The 18,078-nt window shown below is 44.2% G+C and overlaps 1 protein-coding gene across 1 annotated transcript; it reads right to left on the bottom strand.

Annotated features, from left to right (window-relative positions):
- Window positions 1-555: 555 nt before the first annotated feature.
- Window positions 556-9,797, bottom strand: LOC127043782 (uncharacterized). Its single transcript, XM_050937872.1, has 4 exons — window positions 9,782-9,797; window positions 8,343-8,699; window positions 1,563-1,807; window positions 556-639 (listed from the first exon to the last, which is right to left on the bottom strand). Exons 1-4 carry the CDS (start codon window positions 9,795-9,797, stop codon window positions 556-558), a joined length of 702 nt encoding a protein of 233 aa, XP_050793829.1.
- Window positions 9,798-18,078: the final 8,281 nt, after the last annotated feature.

Raw genomic sequence — 18,078 nt, 5'->3', positions numbered from 1 at the left:
CATCTGCCCTCATATTTGGCCACCAGCCTACAATTTGCAGTCTATCAAGGGTTGTATCTAGTCCTAAATGTCCATTATCATGTACCAGTGAAATCACTGCAGTTCTAATTTATTTTGGAACTATCCATACAGACATATCCTCTTCTGTTTTGGTTGCCAATTCTAATCCTGCTTCATGTTGCTAGATTTTTCATCCTTGGTGTCTTTCTTTTGACACTGATTTTTGTACCTCAGGGTCTCTTTTTTGTAAAGCTAGTAAATCAGTCTGTTCTATTCTCTCTCCTTCTATGTTAGTTACTGGGATTGGAATTGCAGTTGCCACACTATCCCCTCCTGAGCTTCTTGAGCATGTTTATCTGCCTTCTTATTCCACTGAGCCCCTTCAACATTTTTCTTATGGGCTTTTACTTTTCCCATTAATACTGGTTGTGTCCTTTGCTGTGCCAATTCCCACAAGTATATCAACTTTTCAGCATGAGCAATGTATTTACCATCTGCTGATTTCGTGCCCCTCTTTTGCCATTGAGGCATCCAAGCTGCAACAGCCCTCAAGACTCATTCAGGATCTGTGAAAATAGCAACAGTTTCATCTGTTGGCATATTTTCCAGTGCTACTGTTACAGCTACAATTTCAGCAGCCTGTGCCAAATGAGGTTAACATGCTCCCTTAGCCATTTCTTCATTAGATATCTTTACAGCTGTCTATCCCGTTTACACCTTACCTTCCTCATAAAAGCTTGAACCGTCCACGAACCAAATTACATCTACTTTATCTGCGATCTCATTTAGAATTGCTCTATCTTGGACTAATATAGCCCCTTGAGGAGGAATCTCTGATAAGGGACATTCATGTTGTTCCCATTCAGTTATGAGGCCATAAGGAACTGGTGATAGACTTGGAACCTTTTCCATTGTTACATTTTTATTCAGCAAGGCTAATGTCCATATTGCTAATCTAGGACTAGATACATGTCCATCATCAATTTTTCTGGCTAAGACATATTTTATGGGAGAATGGGCTGTTTTAAGAAGCACTGGGGATAGTTCTACTCCCAGTATTGCAGAGCCCAAACCAAAGCTAATACCTCTTTTTCACAAGGAGTAAATCCTTATTCTACTCCATTCAGAACCTTAGAGGCATATGCCACTGGTCAAAGATCTGTACCATGGTCTTGACTCAATACAGCACTCATTCCAGTACTAGTAGTAGTCAATTGAAGCATATAAGGTTGTCCTATTTTTGGGTATGCTAAAGCTGGGCTTGTGCTAATGCTTGCTTAAGCTGCATAAAAGCTTCCTACTGTTCTTTTCCCCATGCCCAATTATTACCCCCTTTTAAAAATAACTTAATACAGTGGACTAGCTTTCTCTGCATAATTCTCTATAAATTATCTGGAAAAATTAGTCATACCCAAAAATGACCTTAAAGTAGATACATCTGTAGGAGCTGGTAATCTTTGCAATGATTCTATCCTTTGTTTACCTGGTGATCGTCCTTGTCCCAACGTTACTCCTAGGTAGTTTACTTGCTATTGGCATATTTGAGCCTTTTCTGGGCTTACCTTAAACTCTGTTTCTTTTATTTTCTGTAACACTTGATCAAATATTTCTAAATTTTCTTCCTTAGTTTTTGTGCTTATAAGGATATCATCTGCATATGGTATGATGCTATCCTTATTAGGCATGCTGTCCCACATTTTGTTCACATGCAGGTGGCAGATAGCAGGACTGTAGTGGAAACCTTGTGGGGTTCTGGTGACACAGAACTGTCTTCCCTGGAAAGCAAAGGCAAATTTGTACCAAGAGTCTAGGTGCAAAGGAATTGCAAAGAAGGCATTAGCTAAATCCAGAAAAGGGAACTATTATGCTCCTCCCATAATAGAAGCAATTACCTCAGGATACTTTGCTACCACTGGAGCAGTCATTTGAGTTACTTTTTTTCCAATGGCCTCAAGTCGATGGTAAAACTTGGAGATTAACCATCTGCCTTTAAAATTGGCCAAATAGTAGCATTATTTGTACTTTTTTGCTCCACAATTACTCCTTGATCCAAAAGCCCTTGGATAGTTCTCATTAAACTAGGTTCTGCTTCCTTCAGGTTTTTATACTGCCTTTGATGTGGGGGATATGACCAGTGATCAAAACTTCTGCTATTTTTCCACATTAGTTGTCCAGATTTTCTTATTTTTGTGCTATTTCCAGAGCCTCTGTCAACCAATCAGGCCATTTTAGCTCTTCAGCAGCCTTGATAGCAACTAACCTATATCCTATCTCGATAACAATTGGTTGATCTTCTGTTCTGATCCTATTAGAAGGTATTTCCCATAATACCTTATTACCAAATCCACTGACACTTCAAGTTTACCTAATACATCAATACCAACTATTCCATCACTATCTAAATTCATCAAACCAAACTGTTCTTTACCTTGTTTTCTCCCTAATTGAAAATGAACTGGAGCACTAACTGGTGCTCTACTTCTTGCTTCATTAAATTCCTGCAACTTTCTGACTGTTGCAAGAAGTCCAGATAAATCCTTATTCTTTGTACTAACTAAAGAAAAATGTGGCACCCGTGTCTACCAATGGTTTGTCCGAATGCTCCACTTTTAAATTCCACATATATAGTGGGTCTCCCCCAGGCATCTGTTTGTAAATGTGCCACTAAAATAACTTGATCTTCCCTTTATCAATATTGGGGAGAGAGAGTGCTCAGCCTCCCTATACCTGATTTCTAGGGTGTGATGGAGCCGTAGAGACACTATTCTCATGGTCCGCCAATCTCCAAAGTAGTTCTTATGTAGGTAGCCCATCAATTTGTAAGGTTCATACTGCAGCAATTTTCTCCATAGCCAGTTTCTTCCGGAATCACCTTTCCTTTCACAAGGAACAAACTTTTTGTTCCTATCCTCTTATTGCTTTAACCCTTCTTTGTTTCACTGGTTCTGCTGATTTCCTTGTCCTTTGGGACCATTATTAGAGAAAGTTATTACTGATGCTTTTTCAAGATTTTCTTTGAGGTGGTTATGTAGGTTGCATGTTCTCCCTCTGTATCTCATACAGTCTTTCACTTTATCTTCTATAATATACAGAGCGGTTTGTGCAGGATCATCAGAGACCGTTGCCGTTCTGATGGTTGGATCAAAGCCTAGCATTAATGCTCTTTAAAACTGGGGAATCATATATTAGTTGATATCCCAATGGAATGATTCCCACATGTTTATACAATAATTTCTGCCTGACCATATATGGTTCAGGTCTTTCCTTTGGTTTTTGCTTCTCCTGATGAAACCATACCACTGGATCTTCCCCAGGGAAGAAAAACTTCAAAATTTCTTCTCTTACTGAAAGGGATACTGATTTTTCCTCCTCCCTGGATTTCATAAGGAAGTCCAGCAAATTCATCTGCATTCATGCACTCCTTTATTACTGCAGAGAGATCACCTCCTGTTAATCCAGGTATCCCTGTTGTGTGTGTTAACCATCCAATCACTGTGTTCTAGTTCAAAGGACCCATGGATTTTCCTAGTGCTCTAATTTGCTCAAGGGTACAGGGTCTTTCCTCTACCCTCTCTTCTGTACTGCTTCTGTTTCCTTGTGCAGTAGTTTTGGTTACCGTGGAGGTAATTGGAGCTATGGGAGGTGGGCTTCGTTATTCTTCCAGCTCTTCTCTTGATGATCTGTAAAATTCTGGAACAGATTCTTTGCTCCAAACAATTTGGAGGACCCATGTCTTCTGCATCTGATTCCTCCTCTTCATCACGTAGGGATTTTATTGCTGCTATGGCTCCCTTGTTGGTTTTCAATTCTTCCTCTAATGTGTGAATCTTCCTTCTACATGCTTCGTGATTTAATTTTCTCTCCTTGTTTGCATCTAAGACTATCAATTTCATTGCAGCTTCTCTATTGATTTGCCTTCTGTTTCCATTCTTCAGATTCTACTGTTAGCTTCTCCCTCTCCTCGAAGTTCCTTTTGTGACTCAACCATCTGAAGTGATTGAATGAGAATAGTGGCTCTCAGTGGGTCAGCTTCTGCTGTTAGATTAGCTTTATCTTTTCTTAGTTCCTTAAATGCTTTATTCGTTTCTATATCTAGGAGTTGTGACTGTAAACAAGAGTCCTTACAAGGCAACTCATTTCCTTTCCTTTTGCTTGGGTCCCTTGAGAGCAAGCCTTTCTTCTTTGGTTGGATCCACTGTTCCCATTGCTTGCATAATTGTTGATAGGCACCAGGCCCAATAAAAACATCTTTCCAAAAACCCCATCCAGTTTTCTTGACAAAATTCTCCAAGCTGTTTTCCAACATCATTTCTGAATTATCATACCTCAATTTTCCTCTTGTGGTCATTTTAAATTACTGCTCCTAGTTGTTGCCCTTCTTACTAGCTACAATCACTTTGTAATAAAAAATACTGATACGCCATTACAAATATCCAATCCCAATAGACAACGTTTACTGTGATCTATACTTCCCTGTTCTGAGGGATTGGGCAGTAAAAGGTAAGTATGGAGAAACTTTACCTTCCTATCCCTCAGAACAGGAAAGCACTGACAAATTCTGCCTTCCTGTCCCTCCGAACAGGAAAGCAATTAGTTTCACCATAGTTTCCGTGTTATCTACTGTACAGCAATTACTTTTGAGATCTTATTAATGAAATCTTTTATTTACCTTAGTTACCTACCTTTTAAGTTCTTACCTTTGCTGTAACTTACCTTTTCTTGAACTCAGAGAAAAAATCAGTAGAAAGAAAGAATAGAAGAAAAAAATTAAAATAAACAAGAGAAGAGAAGGAAAGAGGATGAAAAAAATACTATTTGTTGTCTATTGTCCTTTTATCCAATAGGGAGTGCTATACTCTCTCTTTAGGTCTTGAAATAATGCTTTCAAGCCTTAGGGTTTTAATAACATCATCGAGCTCAGCGTGGGGGCACTTAGCACTTTGAGCACAATGCCCAGATGCTAATATGTTACCCCAAATTTTGGACCCAAGGCACTTCAGTAGTGGTCTGCCTATAATTCTAAATTGATTTGTTAATTTATTCTGTCCAAATAGGGAGAAAGGTAGTGACTCGCCCTAAGGAAAATGACAGGATATTACACAAAGTTTGTCTCTGACCCGCAGAGGACTCTCCAGAGCAGACTAATCCTGCTAACCCTTGAAAGGACACGGATACAGCCTTCCGATCAAGAATAGGCATAGAAGCAGCAGTGCTTTAAAAAACACAGTCTTATTTATTAAAAGAAACATTGTAACCAGTTAATTATCTAATAAAGCGGAAAAGAAAAGTCATTGTATGGTAGGCAATAAGGCACATCTGGATTACTTAAAAAGCATGCATTTAAGAGACTACACAGACTTAAGACAAATACAATGTTGCTGGATTGGTACACTGAACGTTTCATACATATGCATAAGGCCTATAATACGATAACCTTAGATGAGTTACAATGTAGCATATAAGTACCCAGTGCATATGCATAAAAGAGTGTTACAATATAGCATTAAACAAACATGTAACAATTACCATTTTGCAAGCAGTGACTGGCTGCTTACAGAATGCGGGAGGCAGTTCTCACTCCGCAACAGGTATCCAGCTTTATTGACAGGTATACACACAAGCAGTCTTCTTAAAATAAGCAAAAATCAGATGTACACTCATTTTCTCAATCCCTCTGACTCATTTTTAGGTCCTTCTGCTCTGTCACTCTTTTGCACTCTCCAATTTCTGATCTTTTCCTTCTTTCTCCCATCTCTCTAGTCATCGTCTGCTACTGCTTCTTGATCATCTTCTCCTACCACACACCTTCTAGCTTGCCAGTTGTCTCCTTATATTCAGTTCTCTGACCTTTTCTGATTGGTTGACCTTTCAAGCTGCCTGCCGCCTGCGTGGGTGGCAACTCATTCAGCCAATCAGCTTTACCCTTATCATCATAGCTACTCCTCTTTCTGCCCCCTTCCTGCATGTATTTTGAGACACCCTCCTGAACTTTGTTTGACTCTTGTTTCTGATTTGCTATTGGTCAATTTAGGGTACGTCCACACTACAGCTTAAAAACGATATTAGTAAAATCGATTTTATAAAACAGGGTTTAAAAAATCGATTTTACACGTCCACACTAGGGCGCATTACGTCGGTGGTGTGCGTCCATGGTCCCAGGCGTCCATCGATTTCAGGAGCGTTGCACTGTGGGTACCTATCCCATAGTTCCTGCAGTGTTTCCTGATCCTTGGAATTATGGGTTACTACCCCAGTGCCTGATGGGGCAAAAATCACTGTCGTGGGTGGTTCTGGGTACAGCCTCACCCCCTCCCTTCCTGAAACCAGCAGACAGCCATTTTGCGCGTTTTTTACTGGGTGAAGTGAGCAAACGCCATTTTACAGCAAGCATGGACCCTGGTCTGATCAGTACCTTGATCATGGACGTTGTAAACAGTTCACGCATTCTTGTGCTGTCTATGCTGAACCATGAACAGCAAATGCAGGAGAGGAGGCTGCAGCGACAGCGGCGCGGCAACGAGAGTGATGAGGACCTGGAGACTGAGTTCTCCGAAATCGCGGGCCCCTGTGCTTTGGAGCTCCTGATGGTAAAGGGGGAGGTTCTACCCATTGCTCGCCGATTTTGGGCCTGGGAAACAAGCACAGACTGGTGGGACCGCATAGTTTTGCAGGTGTGGGATGATTCGCAGTGGCTGCGGAACTTTCGCATGCGTAAGAGCACTTTCTTTGAACTTTGTGACTTGCTTTCCCCTGTCCTGAAATGCCATAATACCAGGATGAGAGCAGCCCTCACAGTGGAGAAGCGAGTGGCAATAGCCCTCTGGAAGCTTGCAACGCCAGACAGCTACCGGTCAGTCGGGAATCAATTTGGAGTGGGCAAATCTACTGTGGGGGCTGCTGTGCTGGAAGTAGCCAAAGCAATCATTAAGCTGCTGCTACGAAAGGTTGTGACTCTGGGAAATGTGCAGGTCATAGTGGATGGCTTTGCTGCAATGGGATTCCCTAACTGTGGGGGGGCCATAGATGGAACCCATATCCCTATCTTGGCACCGGAGCACCAGGGCACCCAGTACATAAACCGCAAGGGGTACTTTTCAATGGTGCTGCAAGCACTGGTGGATCACAAGGGGCGTTTCACCAACATCCATGTGGGATGGCCAGGAAGGGTTCATGATGCTCGTGTCTTCAGAAGCACTACTCTGTTTAAACGGCTGCAGCAAGGGACTTACTTCCCAGACCAGAAAATTACAGTTGGGGATGTTGAAATGCCTGTAGTTATCCTGGGGGACCCAGCCTACCCCTTGATGCCATGGCTCATGAAGCCATACACAGGCAGCCTGGACAGTGGTCAGGAGTTGTTTAACTACAGGCTGAGCAAGTGCAGAATGGTGGTAGAATGTGCATTTGGGCGTCTCAAAGGTCGCTGGAGAAGCTTACTTACTCACTCAGACCTCAGCCAAACCAGTGTCCCCTTTGTTATTGCTGCTTGCTGTGTGCTCCACAATCTCTGTGAGAGTAAGGGGGAGACCTTTATGGCGGGGTGGGAGGCTGAGGCAAATCACCTGGCTGCTGATTACGCGCAGCCAGACACCAGGGCAATTAGAAGATCACACCAGGAAGCGGTGCGCATCAGAGAAGCCTTGAAAACGAGTTTCATCATGGGCCAGGGTATGGGGTGACTGCTGTGTTTCTTTCCCCTTCCTGAACCTCCCCTCCCCCCGTATTGACTCCTGCTGCAAGCAACGTACCCTGCACCCTTCCCTAACAGCTTGCTTATGGAAATAAAGTTACTATCTTTTAAAAACCTTGTATTCTTTATTAAAAGTCAGTCCCTGTAAGCAACCCACCCTCCCTCTTGCTTTAAAAAGCATGTAATTAAAAATACACAAGTAGGGGTTTTGGAGGAGGATGGGAGGGAGGGAAGAAAAAGGAAATTAAGGAAGCATTGAAAACGAGTTTCATCATGGGCCAGGGTATGGTGTGACTGCTGTGTTTCTTTCCCCTTCCTGAACCTCCCCCCCCCCCATGTATTGACTCCTGCTGCAAGCAAGCTACCCTCCACCCTTCCATAACAGCTTGCTTATGGAAATAAAGTCATTCCCTGTAACCAACCCACCCTCCCACTTGCTTTGAATAGCATGTCATTATAAGAAGAGTAAGAGAAATAAGAAGGTACCCCGGGAGTGGTTTGGGAGGAGTATAGGAGGGAAGAAAAAGGCCATTAAGGGCATTTCAATGTAATGACAGCCTTTTGGTTGGACTATCCATGGGGGTGGAGTGGGCAGGTGCAGAAAGCCTTCCCCCACGCGTTCTTACACGTCTGGGTGTGGAAGATGTGGGACATGGTGAGTACTGAGGGAGATTAAACATGGGCTGAAGTGGCACTCTGTGACCCCGCAGCTCTTCCAGCAGACTTCGGAGGATGTCAGTTTGGTCGCGCAGCAGCTCCAGCGTTCCATTCTGCCACCGCTGATCTTCCTGCCGCCACATCTCATCTCGAGCGTCCCTCCTGTCCTCACGTTCACTGGCAGCATTCCTGTACTTTGCAACCACGTCTTTCCACTCCCCCAGATGAGCTCTTTCACTGCGGGTTACTGCCATTATTTCTGTGAACATCTCCTCCCGTGTCCTCTTCTTCCTTATTCTCCTTATCTGACCTATCCGTGGGACTGAGGTAGGGAGGCTTGAAAAATGTGCAGCTGCATGAGTGGGGGAAAGGAGTAATAGAAGGGTCATAAGAGATACATTTCACAGAACAATGGTTATACTCTTTCACAGTGAACTACACTATTCACCGTACGTAGCACATGTCACTTCACTACAAGGTCACCTTTGGATTCTTTTAGTATTTAGTGCTTGTGGCTGTGGTGTCAGAGAGCAACAGAGACGCAGGTTCGGGGATTACAAATCAGTTTGCAGGCGGACATGGTAAGGCATACATCTAATGGCAGTTAACCATACAACCTCTTCCTTTCCCCCGTACCACTGGCTATTACCAGGTAACATTCATGCTGGGCAGCCAAACTGCTAAAAAGCACATCTTTTGCTTCTTTTCTTATGCCATCAGAAAGGTTAAGCACTAGAGGAAAATTGTGAATGGTTTCCCCCCCCACTCTGCATGTCTGCTGTAATGGCAGGTCACTGAAACCTTACCACCTCCCCCTTCCCCCCTCTATGCCTTGGCAATTAGCAGCGAAAATTCCTGCTGCCCAAATGCTAAAAAGGTCAGTGCCATTAGAGACACCTCCCCGTAGGAATGGGCTGTTTTTTACCTCCCCCCCCACATGGCTAACTGCTAGGGAAGGATTTTTTTAAAGGCGCAGGAAAGCAGCAACGAAGGAATGGTCATCTCTGTCCCCTTAATAAACTACATTACTTTTTACCAGGTGACCATGAATGATATCACTCTCCTGAGGATTACAGACAGAGAAAAAGAAATTATGCTTCTTGAATGCCAGCAATCCCCGGGACCATACGCAGCTAGGCTTTGTCATGCAATGATACCCGATTACGTGCTCCAGGCATGGCGTGGTAAAGTTTCGTACCATGGTGGACGGAATAAGGCTGCCCTGCCCAGAAACCTTCTGAAAAGGCTTTTGGGGTACCTACAGGAGTGCTTCATAGAGATGTCCTTGGAGGATTTCCGCTCCATCCCCAGACATGTTAACAGACTTTTCCAGTAACTTTAATGCCAGCTAATGCATGCAAGCCCTCAAGGCAAATCAATCATTAAAAAAGTTTGCTTTTAAACTATGTTTTTTATTTAAAAAAGTACACTCACCAGAGGTTGCTTCCATGGCTTCATTGTCTGGGCTAGTGGCTTGGGAGGGCTACGAGGGTAATTCTGTCTGGCTGAGGAAAAGCTCCTGGCTGTTGGGGAGAATGGAGTGCTGTGTGGTCTCTGCCATCTCGTCCTCCTCTTCCTCCTCCACATCTTCGCCGTCCGCAGAATCATCAGCAATGGCTGAGATTACTACCCCCACCTCTGAATCCACAGACAAGGGGGGGCTTGTCGTGGCGCAGCCACCTAAAATTGCATGCAGCTCCGCATAGAAGTGGCATGTTTTTGGCCCAGATCCGGATCTGCCATTTGCTGCTTTGGTTTTCTGGTACGCTTGTCTGAGCTCCTTCACTTTAACTCTGCACTGCACCGAGTCCCTGCTATGGCCTCTCTGCCTCATGGCATTAGAAATTTTTTCAAAAGTTTTCTCATTTCGTCTACTGGAACACAGTTCTAATAGCACAGAATCTTCTCCCCATACAGCGATCAGATCCAATAACTCCTGTGTGTGTTCCACGATGGAGCTCTTTTCCTATTCTCAGGAGACTGCATTGTTACCTGTGCTGCTGAGAGCTCCACGCTGGCCAAACAGGAAATGCAATTCAAAAGTTCCCGGGGCTTTTCCTGTGTACCTGGCCAGTGCAGTAGAGTTCCTTTACCTGTCCAGAGCGGCCACTGGTGCACTGTGGGATACCTCCCGGAGGCCATTAACTTCGATTTCCGTCCACACTAGCCCTAAATCGATTTTGTAAAATCGATTTTAGGGTTACTCCTTTCGTTTAGCTGGAGTACAGAAATCGATTTTAAGACCCCTTAAAATCGATTTTAAGTGCCTTGTAGTGTGGACGGGTACAGCGTTAAATCGATTTAACGCTGTTTAAATTGATTTAACGCTGTAGTGTGGACCTGGCCATAGTCTGTGTCCTCCATCTTGCGAATTCCTAGTAGAAAATAATAGCAGCAGCCATGTTGGATTTTTACTACAAACTATCATTAATTACACTGCTCTACAGCCAAAATGCTTCTGAAATAAATGTAGTCCAACTTTACTAATTCTGGGTCACTGAGAATGAAAATGATGCTTAAAATTGTTGATTGGCTCTAGTTTTCAAGATATGCTATTGGGTCAGTATATGCGACCCTTGACTTGGGAATGGCGGAGGATAAGTGAGTTATAAAGGGAAGGGATCTCAGTTTAAACCAGAAATGACTAAAATACATCTTTGACTGGATCTATGAATAAATCTATGACTGGGTTTGGACTGTACTTGCTTTTTAGGCAAAACAATGAATGATGCAATCTGAAGCTGGTATTGCATCATACATGATATGAATTGCATCATGTTATTCGTAGAAGTCATGGATGGTGCAATCATAACGAAGCTTACATCACTCTGCTGAACAAATTGCCCTATATCAGCTCTAGAAATCATAGTGTCCTGCTCTCTTATTTGTCAGTGTTTGATTTTGCAAAGGGACACATTTCTGTTTAGCCAAAGTGAGCAGAGATGCGTCGTACTTGTGTGAAGAGTGCAGATAACTTCTGCTATGTTTGTGGTGAAGTGACTTTTGCATCACAAAAGCGCAGTCTAACCACTATGGTTAACAAAGCCTATCACCTTTATTTTGGCTGCAAAATTGGAGATCAGGACAAGAGGTGGGCCCCACACATATGCTGCAACACTTGTGCAACAAATCTTGGCCAGTGGTTGAACAGGAAAAGGAAATCTATGCCTTTTGCAGTGCCAATGGTTTGGAGAGAGCCAACAGATCATAGCAGCAATTGTTACTTCTGCATGGTGCCTCCAGTTGGGAAAGGTGTGTCAAAGAAGAACAAGTGGACTGTGCATTATCCAAACATTCCATCAGCTATACGCCCAGTACCCCACGGAGAAGAAGGACTGCCGGTTCCTGATGCACCAGAATCATTCTCACTTGAATCAGACGAGGAAGAGGAAGAGGATGAAACTTCTGGTCCTGAACCATCAATGTCACAGGACTCACATTTTCTCCCCTCCTCCTCCTCTGAACCACACCTCATAACACCAGGTGAACTGAATGACCTTGTCAGGGATTTGGAACTACTCAAGAGTAAGGCAGAGCTGTTGGGCTCCAGACTACAGCAGTGGAATCTCCTAGCAGGTTATCAGGGCAAATGGAGCCCATCAATGCTTGCAGACTATTGCTGGACAGTGACAAGAGATGCTCCCTTTAATGAATACAAGAGACAAGCCAAGAAGCACCGGGTAGACACTGAATAGGACTAAGCTATGTACATAATAGGTTTTTGCCTTTTGTTTCATAATAAATTTTATTTGTATAACCCTTTTGCTGATTTTTAAAGTGTTACATAAACAGGACAGGTGAAATATTATCATGTAAAGCAACCACAAACACATGAAAAGACCTAGCTTTACAATTTATGATTAAAACTCTACTATCTACACAATATACATAGACATAAAATGTAAAAACTTAAATATCTTAGAAACAGTAGCCAATCAGTTGTTTTAATTGTCATATTTGAATTCAGCACATCAAAATACAAAATAAATATCACATTTTATCTCTGAAGCAGACGACTTCTCAAAAATGTAGACCAGTGTTATCGTTTCCCTAAAGCATCTAGTTTAAAACTAACCACTGTTTCTTGCAAACTAAAGCACTCTGATACTAACACTACCTTTTGAAATGCAAATTGGGAGAGGTGAATTTTTACAATGTTTCTCACTCCTACCCTCCCACTCCCTGGGCTTTCAGTATTTTTCTTCAGGGTGTTGCAACTACACAGAAATTAAGCAAGTTTAAAAAAAAAGGCAAAAGAGAGCTTCTGGTAACAATAGAAATATTTTACTTCCTGGGAGTTGTTAGATGCCCCTTATGAAGTGGACCGCAACATGGCAACTGGGCAGAACAAACGTGCTAGACCAACCATCATCCAACATGGACAGTGGGCCCCCTGCAGCTAACCTACCCCCACTCAGCACATCTGAGAGTGAGTCTGAGGAGGAAGGCACTACCACAATGTATCCTAGAATAGAGACGAGATTTCAATCTCAATCAGCTGAACCAAGGGAGAGCACCACTTCTTCAGCCCTAAACCCCATGACAGAAGTATTTAGGCCATTGCTGGCACACCCATACCGCCAATGAGACCTCCCTGTGATGACACGTTTAGGTTATTGGACAGTGGAGACATTCAGGTGGAAGGTGTCCTGGAGGCCTTGGACCTTCCACTATTAGAATCAGAGATGCAGGGGCCTATGCCCATAGCTGAGGGATCCTCAAATGAACCCTCCTCATCCCTTACCCAAGAAAATATCCTCCTCTGCCCCTGCAATGCCCACTCTCAATAAGCAGGACAGGGTTATAAGGCCAGTAAGCCGGTTAACTTATGATGCACCTGTGAGGGCTAGTAAAGAACCAATACACTTTAGTTCACAGACTTGTGGAAGCCATAGTGTGTTTCCTGAGGTCCTCTGCGGGGGAACTAATGAATTTGGTATAATATGGAGTGTGATTTGTTGGGACAACAAATTCTTGGCTGGGGGAGGATGTAAGCAGGATCTGAATGAGCTCTCCCCTGACATCTAGTGGTGAGCTGTGGAAAAGGACTTCAGGAGCTGATCTCGTTTGCATGGACACACCCACCCTGCCAAGGTGCTCAGCATGATGCGATTGCTTGCCCAAGTGATCCCTTGTGGCTGGTGTTGGATCCCCAGTCTCCTTGTTATAGGAGCAGGAATAATAAAGCGTTGTTATCCTTATTGTGTGAACCGAGGGCAGCAGAACTGTACCTGGCATACCCCGATGGAGGGACTGACCCTCAACTGAACGACACTCGCTAGGCAGGGGACATGGGTTCAAAAGCCTAATGAGCTGAGAGAGAGTGGAGACAGGTGCTTGTATTTGGTAGTGTGGGCCATATTTAAGGGTTCTAGACACCATTTGACCATGCCTTTCTCTATGGAATAATAGAGTTTATTTAGACTGAATTAAGTATCTAGTTACATGCTGCAGAGCTGAAATCACTGATATCTAGGTCTAAGTATTAGACCTACTTTGGGACAGTGTCTCTATTGCAAGTGACTTCCCAGTGTGCACCAGCAGTGAGGTTGCCCCACTAACAGCTGTGAAATCTCTGAGAGCTGTGTTAAGTAGGGGCCCTGAAGACATCTTGGCAAATGAGTGGCTGGTGGAGAGTTGTGGCCAGCAGGGTGGTGGAGGGTGTGGTGCAGCAAGTGGCAAGAGGGAGGCTGGTGGAGAGGCACGGCCAGCAAGGTGGCTGGTGGAGAGAGCCAGAGCAGAGCCCTGCAGAGAGGGGTGGCAATTGGCCAGTGGGGAAATGAGCAAGTGCCCTAGCAGAGGAGCATGTAAGGTGCCTCCTTACCCCTCCTTCCACCCAGGGTGGGAGGTGAACTGTGCAGATGAACCTCTGAATTCTGGGATTGCCCTGGCCAAAGACAGCAACTATGAGTGGGGTGCAGAGAAGGGACAGGCAGGTTAAATGGACTTTTTGGTTGCTGGACGTAAGAACCTGAGGGGGAAAGGATACTGCCCAATTTACTTGGGGGTGGGTCTTTTGCTCATGGTTTGTGTTTATGAACCCTAGTTGTAGTGTTTTCCCAAATTAATGCTGAGTTACTTCCCTCCTTTTAATAAAAGTTTTTGCTACACTCAGATTCTGTGCTTGCGAGAGAGGAAGTATTGCCTCTTAGAGGCATCCAGGGGGTAGTGTGTAATTGGCCCAGGTCATTGGGTGGGGACTCGAGACAATTTTGTGTTGTACTGTGGAAAAGGAACCCCTAGCTGAACTTTGCCCTTGTTGCTGCTGGCACAACCTGGCAGAAGGGTTACATGTATAACTCTATTTACTCTAACATTACATACAGTTAACTATGTGCCCTATTTTTGGAGCAGTGTATAGCTAAAATATAGTACAATTCTTGTTCTTATGCTTCATCTCACATCTTGGAGGAAAGAGTAATTTGCATTACTTTCTGAGCATGGAGCTCTTCATATGAACTAGAGCAGGCCTGCACAACATACGGCCCGTGGAGGCTCACTGTGCGGCCTGGCAAAGAATCAAAGGGCTCTGGGCTGCTGGCAGCCGCGGGGAGCCCAGAGCCCTTTAAATCTCAGCTGTGGTCGGGATTCATAGGGCTCTGGGCCGCCGGCAGCGGCAGGGAGCCCTGAGCCCTTTAAATCTCAGCCACGGCCGGGATTCACAGCGCTCTGGGTTGCCCACAGAGATTCCCGGCTGTGGCTGAGATTTAAAGGGCTCAGGGCTCCCAGCTGCCACGGGCAGCCCAGAGCCCTATGAATTCCGACCGCAGCTGAGATTTAAAGGGCTCAGGGCTCCCCACAGTTGCAGGCAGCCCAGAGCCCTTTGAATCCCAGCCACGGCTCCAGCGGATGGGCTGGGACTGGGATTTAAAGGGCTCGGGCTCCCCTCAGCGGCAGGAACTCTGGGCCCTTTAAATCCCTGCCCCAGCCCTGCAAAGCTCTGGGTTCCCCCAGCTGCCGGAGCCCCGGGCCCTTTAATTTGCCCCTGACAGCTCCCAGCCACCTCTTCAGCTGGAAGCCCCTGGTTGATTTAAAATCAAATATCACCTCCCCACCCCCAACCTTCCTTTTTGGCCCATAGCTGTTTTGGTGGGGCGACGCTAGGGAAGGAGGGTTTGTTTCTGCAGGGCTGGGCGGTGCTGGGGCGGGGTGTTTCCACGGGCCGGGAGGTCCTGGGGGAGGGTGTTTCTGCGGGGCTGGGGGGTTTCGGCCCTCAGCTGTTTTCTTTGGAGTAATGTGGCCCTCGCCGCTTTACGAGTTGTGCAGGCCTGAACTAGAGGTTTTTTTGAACTCTAGCCCTTATATTAGATTGTTGAATTATTTTTAGTTGTAATACTTAATAGGTTTATATTGTGTTCAGGGATTAATAGGGAAACCCTCCTGAAGCTAATTTAACACACATTAAGCCCAATAGCTAGTACTGAAAAACTCCTTTAGCTTAGTGGCTAAACTGTCTGTATTATATTGAAAAATTAAGCGGCAAGTTTAAACCCTGAGGGTTATATATTTATGAGAAATTCTTTAGATCTTTTGTTCTCCCAGGGCCTTATTCATTATTACATTCTGACACATCTGTTTTTATCCTCCCCTAGTGGCCTGTATATATTAAAATATGAAAAAAAATCCTGTGCAGTATAACTGAATTCAGTTTTTCTCATAAATGTCTTGGCATGTGCTAGCAAATGCCCTTTGTTTGAAAACTGCAGCTCTAGGCTCAAATTCACCTTTCATTTGCACCAGTGCAGCCCCTCTGAAGAAATTCTTATTCAAGGTTGAAATTAGCTTCATGCACAGAGTCCAGATACTCAGGTTTAATGCCAGAGGAGTGTGTGACATTGCACTCCATATGATTTTATAAAATATGCTAATGAGTGTGAACATAATGTAACTGGAATATGCTTCATGCAAAAGATCTCTTGTAAGGTATCATTATAAAGCTTATCTACTGAGGGTGTTCATCCTATTTGCATGAATGTATCTGAAACTAGAAATATGAAATATAACTGAGGTCCTATTGTAATTATGCAAAGTGTGGGCCATTAATGGTGGTTTGGAATCTTGATGCCTCCCATTAACCAGGACAATTGGTTGTAAATGGCTCTTTGTACTTGCAAGCCTTCCTGTGAATCAGGCCAGGAAGAATGAAGGCTTGGGGTCTCACAGGACATTTGACCATGTCACCTGGTACTGGAATCCATCTTAAATCTGGTGCTTTTCCATTTAGAAGGAGGGGTGGGGACCCAGAGACACACAAGATTCCTGCCTTTTGCAAAGCTATATGAGGGGGCAGAACAGAATAAAGGAGGCTGCAGTCATGAGAAATCCCCTACCTGCCACCTGAGCTGGAACAAGGACTGAACCCAGGGGAAGGATTGGGCCCAGACTAGAAAGGAGTCTGGTCTGTCTAAGAAGCTTATTGGAACATCTCTGAGGGTGAGATTTATCTGTAATCCTTTTCTTAATGTATTAGTTTTAGACTTGTGTGTGTTTGTTTTATGTTGCTTGGTAACTTACTTTGTTCTGTCTTATTACTTGGAACCACTTAAATCCTACTTTTTATATTTAATAAAATCACTTTTGTTATAAATTAACCCAGAATAAGTAAGTAATTTCTGAGGGAGCAAACAGCAGTGCATCTCTCTCTATCAGTGTTACAGAGGGAGGACAGTTTATGAGTTTACCCTGTATACTCTTTATACAGAGTAAAATGGATTTATTTGGGGTTTGGATCCCATTGGGAACTGGGTATCTAAATGCTAGAGACAGGAGCACCTCTTAAGCTGTTTTCAATTAAGTCTGCAGCTTTTGGGGGACGTGGTTCAGACCTGGGTCTGTGTTTGCAGCAGGCTGGCATGTCTGGCTCAACAAGACAGGGTACTGAAGTCCCAAGCTGGCAGGGAAAACAGGCTCAGAGGTAGTCTCAGAACATCAGGTGGCAGTCCCAAGGGGCTCTCTGTGACCCTACCTGTCACAGAGTGCAGGAAGGCTGAAGAGTTGAAATCTACTCTCTAGGCCACTTCTAAGGTATGAAACTACCACACAGTCCCCCCTCCCCTTGACAGGTGCTATCCCAGCCCATGAAATAGTGACCACTGCCTCTGTGCTCTCAGGATGGGTGCTGGGCCACTGGTTCTGCGAAAATACTGTTCTTCAGTCCCTTCCCTGGTCCACCCTAGAACCACCTTGGCCTGCCCTCCCCAAAGTGATCTTCCTTGCCAGCTGGTGAAGAGCAGGTGCAGACACTCTTGCTTTTTTGCTGTGGTGGCATGCTTTGGGCAACTGCAACTTCTCAGCCTGTTGACCTCCAGCTGGGCAGCCCCTACTTCAGAATTAGGGGGTGTGGGTGAATCTGAGTAGCGGTGTGTGAAATGTTCCTAACAAAATGCAAAACTACTTATAAATCTAGTTTCTTTACGTTTTATTATGAACACAAATGGGCACACAGAAAATTTATCTATAATTTGTATTAGATACTAGAAGTCCCAATTGGGATCAAGACTCCATTGTGCTAAGGGTTGTACAAATACATAGAGAAAGACTAGCTCCACCTAGAAAAGCTTACCAACTAATTATATAGTGCAATTTTTATTAACTCTTCGTTGTTGCAAAAAATAGCCCCATTTTCTACTAAAAAGGGGCTGCTCTTTAAGCATGTTAGCCCCATTTCTTGAGTGAATCTGGTTTTTACATGGGAAAACATGCAAAACAATGCAAAAAACAGTTTGTTAAAA

The sequence above is a fragment of the Gopherus flavomarginatus genome, chromosome 1 (genome assembly GCF_025201925.1).
Source record: "Gopherus flavomarginatus isolate rGopFla2 chromosome 1, rGopFla2.mat.asm, whole genome shotgun sequence".
NCBI lineage: Eukaryota > Metazoa > Chordata > Testudines > Testudinidae > Gopherus > Gopherus flavomarginatus.
Note: the sequence above shows the minus strand (reverse complement) of the source record. Positions and strands in the feature narration are given on the sequence as shown.

Bases quoted from the DNA above. Each gene is read 5' to 3' on its own strand.
- LOC127043782 (XM_050937872.1), bottom strand. The intron at 1,808-8,342 runs GTCCCACATCTT...CTTTGCACCTAG, and splicing joins TCTCCCTCAGTACTCACCAT to ACTCTTGGTACAAATTTGCC. The intron at 640-1,562 runs GTAAGCCCAGAA...CATTTGGCACAG, and splicing joins TAAAAGAAACAGAGTTTAAG to GCTGCTGAAATTGTAGCTGT.